The sequence below is a fragment of the Ctenopharyngodon idella genome, chromosome 16 (genome assembly GCF_019924925.1).
Source record: "Ctenopharyngodon idella isolate HZGC_01 chromosome 16, HZGC01, whole genome shotgun sequence".
NCBI lineage: Eukaryota > Metazoa > Chordata > Actinopteri > Cypriniformes > Xenocyprididae > Ctenopharyngodon > Ctenopharyngodon idella.
The window spans coordinates 24,413,321-24,422,500 of NC_067235.1; the positions used below are offsets into that span (position 1 = coordinate 24,413,321).

Genomic DNA, 9,180 nt, shown 5'->3' on the forward strand with positions numbered 1-9,180 from the left:
CAGAATTTTCATGATTGGGTGTATTCTCGTTTTAAAGGTGCTTGACTTAAAGGATTGTGCATTTTAATCTAAATGTTCTGTCCTATTGATATAATAAATTGGGGAGAAAAGTCACAAAGACAAAATATTGCCTTGTGAGCACTTCATACTCCATCTGCCCATCATCGTGTTAACCCTTCAAACAGACATGCCAATCAAGAAGGTAGCAGACCCAGATGACTAAACTGAGATGAAAAACAGAAAAAAAATTTTAAGGTTAAGATAACATCAAAAAAATCATGACGTAATAGCTCAAAACAAAAAACCAAAAAAAAAACTGATCTAATCAGTCATGTTTTCATAAAATGTGTCATGGTCTCGGCGTAGAGAAGTATGTATGTCCCAAAGTCAACAGATCAGATAAACTGCCCAGTATGCATGCAAAAATAATGTGCAAAAATCAACAGCTTGTCACTGGGGCAGTATCACCAGTTACACCTTTGTTCTTTATCGACCCTTTAAGAGGCCATATTAGTGACTTGTTATTGTCCCAGTGACAAGCTAAAGGTACAATTTTTGCACTTTTTTTTTGTTGTTCTGAGAGTGTGGGGGCAGCAGCATCATCCAAATGTCACTGACAAGACTCACAGACCCTACCTAAAGAGTAAATGCAGCAACTAGATTCAGACTGAGTTATACTATTGCCACTCAGTGGCATCTTCAATTGGCAAATTAACTTATTAAGCTTCTTAAATCAAATTTTTGAAAATGACCTACTGTCCAACAGTGTTGTTATTGTTAAGTAAAACTATTAAAAATCATTTTTGGTTAAAAAAAATAAAATAAAAAATAGACTGAAATGAAATATATGAATATCAGATTAAAAACTTAAATGTAAACTAGAAATGTTTCCTGCATGGGCAACTAATCGAAATAAGATGACTAAATGACTAAGACTGAAAGAAAAAAAAGCTATACAGAAATATTATAGAAACTAACTTAAAGTATAAAGTTAATTCAAAATATTAATGACATATATAAAAGTATAATTAATACTAAGATAACACTGCTGTCAATCAAAAATAATGGTAAATTCAGTTTTCAGAGACCTGCCCATAAACATACTCAACCTCTATCTTAGATTTCTATTATATTATGCTAAGATGTAATTAACAGTTTACCCAAAAAATGAAAATTCTATCATCATTTACTCACACTCGTGTCATTTCAAACCTGTATGACTTTTTTGTTCTGTGGAACATAAAATAAAATATTCTGAAAAAAAAAAAAATTTCCATACACAAAGTCAGAGCAATCCAATGTTTTTTGTTTTTTTTTGGACCCCACTGACTTTCATTAAATGGACAGAAATATTCTTCAAAATATCGGTAACACTTTACAATAAGGTTCATTAGTTAAACATCAGTTAATGTATTAACTAACATGAACTAACCATGAGCAATACATTAGTTACTGTATTTACTAATCTTCATTAATGTTAGTTAATGAAAATACATTTATTAATTAGTAACACCTCTAAATGTTAAATATTTAGTTTGAAGTACATTTTTATAACAGCAGACAGATTTTTAACCTACTCAAAATTACAGGTTTGTATTTAAAAGTGTGATGAAAACAGCTTTAAATATGGAGAATTTTCAACTGAGACAGTAGAACTGTCTTTACATAATATTTACAACTATTTCTAACTATAAACTGTTCCTAACTTCCAGGGAAGCTGACACAGTGTGATGGTTTCTCTCCGCCATCCTTATCATCAGACATCAAAGATTCCTTTTATCTTCAGTTTCATTTTTATAGCAAAATGGAAATGATCTGAAGTGGGTGTTTAAAGGAGACGCACAAAAAAAAAAAAGGGTCTCTGATGTCATGTAACATCTTCCCACCTACAGCAGGAACCCATGACATCACAACACCTATGGAGATTACATCACAGCGCACCACAGATGGCCTGCCATATTTTCCATTTAGTGTGTGAGTGTGTACGCACAGAATATGGAAAGTGCAACGTGTCTGACACTGGCTGTGTGCAGGTCAGTCGCATGGGACTTTCCCTCCCAGAGTAGCACAGCCAAACGCATGCAGAGCTCAGCACTCAGGCTATCTCACTTGTGCATCACGCACAGGGTGGCTTGCATGTGCTGTTGGAGACGTTCATTCGCCCCTTCGTAGGGGAAGTCCAGTGTGTTGTGTTATGAGGAAGGCGTGGGGGCCAGTGTGCGTCTCAGACCCGGCTTCGTGTTTGTGAGGGGATCTCCCTGCTCACCCCAAAAACAACGCGTGAGACCGGGGGCAGCAGCTCCAAAGTCAGGACAAAAACAATCAGATTCAACACTGTGTTTCAAAAACGAGAAGTTGATTTTTAAATAACTGCAGCTTTTTTTGAGCGCTGAATGCTTTTTAACTTTGATGAAGTGCACATTGTGGTTCCTAGAAACCATTTTGCATGAGTCAGTACTACATATCAAACGCAAAAGGACTGTTTGACAACAGACAGTATTTTATTTTCCTCTTTGCTTTTGACAAGTGAAACTAAAATAAGGATCAATAAACCATAAAAGGCTATTGTTCTTTTCTGCTGGTCCTTTGGGGCAGTAATCAAATAACATTCAAATGTTGTTTGTGCTGAAGGAGGTCTCACAGTGCATTGATTTCAGTATTAGATTTGCCTCTCAGAGGCTTGTGTTATCAAAGCCTTACAGGGAAACCTCACCCAAATCTATCAGCCACCCCAGAAGCACACAGAAAGACACATGAAACACACGAGCAGCCACAGTTTAGAAGGGTGTTTTATCTAAACCTGAGTGTTTTTGATCAGAAGTATCTCAATCACATGTATTAAAGGGATAGTTCACCCAAAAATCTAAATTCTGTCATCATGTACTCACCCTCAACTTGTTCAAACAGTTGTGGGGCATCATTTACTTCCATAGTATGGAAAAAAATATACTATGGAAGTCAATGTAACCACAACTGTTTTGGTTATAAACAAAATATCTTCCTTTGTGTTCAGCAGAACAAAAATACTTATACTGGTTTGGAACAAATGGAGGCTGAGTAAATGACAGAATTTTCATTTTTGGGTGAACTATCCCTTTAACTGTTAAGAAAGACCGTAAGAAATCATACATGAAGAATCATTTGTATTTCCACCATTACAGCTCACAAACAATTACCCAAGAAGCAAATTCTCTTCTTCAATGTGCAATTTTAAGGTAACTTATCTTATAAATGTGTCGGCTGTAAGTATTGCCATAAAAGATTCTGTGTTACAAATATTTAAACAATCATCTAATTTGTATATTGATTATCCATTACAATGGCTTATTAAGTGTTATCACAATTGACATTCACATTGAAACTGTATGTATTTTAAGCAGCCTGAGACATTATTAGATATCTGAAATGTTTCATTTATCAAAATATCACTAGTTAAGGCAAAATAAGTATTCATGGTTTGGAGCTCCATGTAGATATACTTTTAATTTCATAATTTGTCATTGATAATGACGTGTAACTATTGTTTATTATAGTGTAATGGGTTTCTCACTACTGCACATTGCCTCCATTCTCATACCAATGAGTGTTGTGATACATACAAACCTTATAAAAGTAGTTTCATTAACGTTTCATTTATATATACTCATAACCCATTAATTAAAAGGAAATCCATCATAGTTAAAACATAGAACAGGGGCATTTTGAGGGTTTATAATGGAATTGTGTGGTAAACAGTAACATTAAGCACAACAAAACCTGTAGTAAACAGGACTATGTCACCGACTGCAAATCCTCAGTATGTATAACACTTTTTGATGTACAATAGTGAAAGAACACATCCTTACACAGCAATCACCTATTACTTATAATCTCTAACCACCTTTAACACCTACAGTCACATTACTGCTACAAAGGTCAATCAGCTGTTTGGCAGCAGATCAGATAAAGGCCTTGTTTGCTTTGGCATAGAAATGAATGATGGTTTAAGGCTAAAGGAAAATTAGCAGGTCCACTTGATGTAGCACACTGCATGTGCAAGTTTGCACTGCATGTAGGAGTTATTCTGCAGTTGTGGTTGTTTTATGCATGTATGTTGAACGTCTGGCGTTTATTTCAGAAGGAGCGTGGGTCGGCAACTCCGCCGTCTCGTGGCCTCCTCAACAAAAACAAATGTTCTTGAGTGTCACTGAGTGTCGTTCTTACTGATGTTGTTGCTCTTAAGCTGTTGTAGCTGTAGGTCGATTTTTTCTTTTCTCTTCCGTTGGATCATGTTGCCCCCGGCGAAACCAAGCAGTCCACCCCCCACTGCAGCGACGACCCCTGCCACTTTAAATCCCGCTAAGAGTCCCAGTGGCCCCCCTAGCACTCCCCCCACCACCGCACCCGCCACGGGCAATACCGCCAGCTTCGAACGGGCCGCCTGCGGAGAAAAAGCATAATACATATAACAACGTATACATGGGTCAATGAGAGTGTCCACAAGGAAAAATCAGTTGTAATAATATATTATTATTATTATTATCCTCTCTATATACAATTATTATTATTTATTTTTTTAATAACAACAACAACAATAATAACAATACCTATTATTATTATTATTATTATTATTGATTATCCTCTCTACAGTATAATTCCATTTTTTATACATATGTCTGCATGTTTGTTGCGCCACATGAATTTTCAAATATTAATAAGCAGTCAAGCAGTTTTTAAAAAAAAAAAAATATACAAAACAATATACAATATTACAAAACAAAGCTTTCGAAGCTTTACGAATCTTTTGTTTCGAATCAGTGGTTCAGAGCGCATATCAAACTGCCAAAGTCATGTCCCCCAGTGGTGAACCATTGAAATTTTGAAACACTTATCACATAACGAAGCCTTGTTTACTGAAACCACGTGACTTTGGAGCTCCGAATCACTGATTCGAAACAAAAGATTCGTAAAGCTTCATTACATTAAGATTGAACCACTGTAGTCACATGAATGGTGAATACGCGAATACGTCTTTAGTAGCTTTCTTGGCATTTAAAGTGTTAATTGTCTTGCTGTCAATGCAGGCCTCACTGAGCCTTCGGAATTTAAAGTCATTGTGCGTATAAATTGCATTTTTTAAGTATTTCAGAATAAACTACAAGAAAAAAAGAGCCTAATGACATTGACCTACATGCTATGTGCAGTATAGTATCAGACAGGTGAGAAATGAATCATTTGGGCGGCATCAATATCCCAAAACAGTGTTTGAAATAACACACTTTTCATGTGCTGTTTTTCTGATAACCAAATAATTATAAAGTCTTTCATGTCCAGTTTCCATCCCAACAGTAACATATGCAGTCGTATGTAAACACACGCACAATATTAATCAGAGATCTGAAAAAAAAAGCCACGATGAAATTGGACGTGTGCAGATCAAACCGAACCTGGTAAATGAATTGATATGAGGTAAAAAGAAAAACTCCTTTAGCCAGATTATTCTTTAATTAGCACAACGAAACAAGCCTCCTGGCACACGCACACACAATTTAATTTCAGTGAAGATATGTAAACTTTAAAGGAAGGGTCGTCCATCAAATGCCACCTTTCCTCTCTTCTCATCTCTCTTTCACCCTTTCTCATGCTCTCGTTCTCTGTCATCTAATCATCTTCACAAGGCAGGGTTAACCGAGCAGTTAATTATGCTTGAAGAGAGAGAGATTGAGGAAGCAACTCCTGTTATTTGGATCCGCCTGAGCCAGCACATTAAGGACTTACTCTCTCTCTCTGTGTGTGTGTGTGTGTGTGTGTGTGTGTGTGTGTCAGAATATCTATGCCTTTAGCAGTGTGTGTATGTGTGTTGACCACCCCCTGTCCTTTTCAGCAGTCACAGAGGTGGGTCCACTTTCTACATGGGCATCAGACAAAATGCTCAATAGAACTGCATTAACTCTCAACTCCAAAAAAGAGAAACATTTCAATTGAGACTCGATCAATAAAACACATACAAACCCTCGTTCACACGCAAACACACACAGCCCATGCCTCCATGTTTCACCCTTCCCTTGCTTTTTCTGTCAAAAGTTGGCACTGTGTGTATGTGTGTATATATGTATCGAACCCCCAGCAGGAACTCGAATGCTGTTTATAGACTCTCTTTTACACTCTTTAGACTTCCATGCGCTCGCACACACATCGACTCCCTGTGAGGGGCCGACCAACACACATCGATCCCTCTCCACTCCATGCCTTCCGCCGCCATCGCCACCTCTCTCTCCCCCTCTCTCTCTCTTAATTGTGGTTTCCTTGCGCTCTAAAGTGGATCAATAGGCTGATGGCAGGGTAGGCCGAGAGAAGCAGGGGGGTAGAGTGGAATCGATCCCCTAGCAGGAGTGTCCCCTCTCCCCTTACCTTCCCAAGGCTCTGGGTCCCCTCCTCCACATTAGCAGCTGCTATGCTAACATTCGCCTCAATGCTGTCAATCTTCTCCTGCTGAGCCTAAGACAGAAAAATGCAAGTTACATACTGTCCACATAGACCATACATACTCCCTAAAAAGACCAAACAAGATATATAGTATATATATGAGTTTTTGATAAATGGACATAAACTTTTTTGTACGATTAATCAAAAAAAGTGTTACCATAAATATGTACCACTTCATTTTACAGTGTCATTGTTACATATGTTACATGTAGTTACTTTTGCAATAACTATAAATTATGCATAATTACATGCAACTAACCCTAAACCAAACAAAACCCTAATCTTATAGTAAGTACATATACTTAAATGTATAATTACAGTGTAACAAAGACACATTAAAATAAAGTGTGACTAAAATATATATATATATATATATATATATATATATATACACACACACACACATCCGGAAATGTTGGGACGTTTTTTGAATTTAAATGAAATGAAAACAAAAAGACTATCAAATCACATGAGCCAATATTTTATTCAAAATAGAACATATACAACATAACATATATTTAAACTGAGAAATTTTACAATTTTATGCACAAAATGAGCTCATTTCAAATTTGATGCCTGCTACAGGTCTCAAAATATTTGGGACGGGGGCATGTTTACCGTGGTGTAGCATCTCCTCTTCTTTTCAAAACAGTGTGAAGATGTCTGGGCATCGAGGTTATGAGTTTCTGGAGTTTTGGTGTTGAAATCTGGTCCCATTCTTGCCTGATATAGGTTTCCAGCTGCTAAAGAGTTTGTGGTCATCTTTGACATATTTTTCTCTATAGGTGAAAGATCTGGACTGCAGGCAGGCCAATTCAGCACCCGGACTCTTCTACGACGAAGCCATGCTGTTGTAATAGCTGCAGTATGTGGTTTTGCATTGTCCTGCTGAAATACACAAGGCCTTCCCTGAAATAGACGTCATCTGGAGGGGAGCATATGTTGCTCTAAAACCTTTATATACCTTTCAGCATTCATAGTGCCTTCCAAAACATGCAAGCTTCCCATACCGTAAGCACTTATGCACCCCCATACCATCAGAGATGCTGGCTTTTGAACTGAATGGCTTCCTTTTTGCATGATAGAGCTTTAGTTGGCATCTGCAGATGGCACAGTGGATTGTGTTTACCGACAGTGGTTTCTGGAAGTATTCCTGGGACCATTTAGTAATGTCATCGACACAATCATGCCGATGAGTGATGCAGTGTCATCTGAGGGCCACGGGTATCCAATAAAGGTCTTCAGCCTTGTCCCTTACGCACAGAAATTTCTCCAGTTTCTCTGAAACTTTTGATGATGTTATTCACTGTAGATGATGATATTTGCAAAGCCTTTGCAATTTGACGTTGAGGAACATTGTTTTTAAAGTATTCCACAATCTTTTTACGCACTCTTTCACAGCTCTGCCCATCTTTACTTCTGAGAGACTCTGCCTCTCTAAGACATCCCTTTTATAGCTAATCATGTTACAGACCTAATATCAATTAACTTAATTAGTTGCTAGATGTTCTCCCAGCTGAATCTTTTCAAAATTTCTTGCTTTTTCAGGCATTTGTTGCCCCCGTGCCAACTTTTTTGATACCTGTAGCAAGCATCAAATTTGAAATGAGCTCATTTAGTGGATAAAAGTGTAAAATTTCTCTGTTTAAACATTTGTTATGTAATCTATGTTCTATTGTGAATAAAATATTGGCTCATGTGATTTGAAAGTCTTTTGGTTTTCATTTTATTCAAATTTAAAAAAAAGTCCCAACATTTCCAGAATTCAGGTTGTATATATATATATATATATATATATATACACACACAGTATCTCACAGAAGTGAGTACACCCCTCACATTTTTGCAAATATTTTATTATATCTTTTCATGTGACAACACTGAAGAAATGAAACTTTGCTACAATGTAAAGTAGTGAGTGTCCAGCTTGTATAACAGTGTAAATTTGCTGTCCCCTAAGTGAAAATGTCCAAATTGGGCCCAAAGTGTCAATATTTTGTGTGGCCACCATTATTTTCCAGCACTGCCTTAACCCTCTTGGGCATGGAGTTCACCAGAGCTTCACAGGTTGCCACTGGAGTCCTCTTCCACTCCTCCATGACGACATCACGGAGCTGGTGGATGTTAGAGACCTTGCACTCCTCCACCTTCTCATCAGACCGCAGGAGATGGTTCCAGTAATCCATGTCCTTAGTCTGCTTGTCTTCAGCAAACTGTTTGCGGGCTTTCTTGTGCATCATCTTTAGAAGAGGCTTCCTTCTGGGATGACATCCATGCAGACCAATTTGATGCAGTGTGCAGCGTATGGTCTGAGCACTGACAGACTAACCCCCCACCCCTTCAACCTCTGCAGCAATGCTGGCAGCACTCATACGTCTATTTCCCAAACACAAACTCTGGATATGACACTGAGCACGTGCACTCAACTTCTTTGGTCGACCATGGTGAGGCCTGTTCTAAGTGGAACCTGTCCTGTTAAACCGCTGTATGGTCTTGGCCACCGTGCTGCAGCTCAGTTTCAGGGTCTTGGCAATCTTCTTATAGCCTACGCCATCTTTATGTAGAGCAACAATTCTTTTTTTCAGATCCTCAGAGAGTTCTTTGCCATGAGGTGCCATGTTGAACTTCCAGTGACCAGTATGAGAGAGTGAGAGCGATAACACCAAATTTAACACACCTGCTCCCCATTCACACCTGAGACCTTGTAACACTAAC

The 9,180-nt window shown here is 37.9% G+C and overlaps 1 protein-coding gene across 3 annotated transcripts in view; it reads right to left on the reverse strand.

Moving 5' to 3' along the window:
- Positions 1 to 2,477: 2,477 nt before the first annotated feature.
- The window catches only part of stx17 (syntaxin 17), an 18,521-nt gene continuing 11,818 nt past the window's right edge, over positions 2,478 to 9,180 (reverse strand). For all 3 annotated transcript variants that reach the window (XM_051866156.1, XM_051866157.1, XM_051866155.1), the window contains exons 7-8: positions 6,391 to 6,477; positions 2,478 to 4,420 (exon numbers count right to left, since the gene is read on the reverse strand). In XM_051866156.1, coding sequence (XP_051722116.1) covers positions 4,184 to 4,420; positions 6,391 to 6,477 — 324 coding nt within the window. In that variant the 3' untranslated portion in view covers positions 2,478 to 4,183. The remainder of the gene's footprint in view (positions 4,421 to 6,390; positions 6,478 to 9,180) is intronic.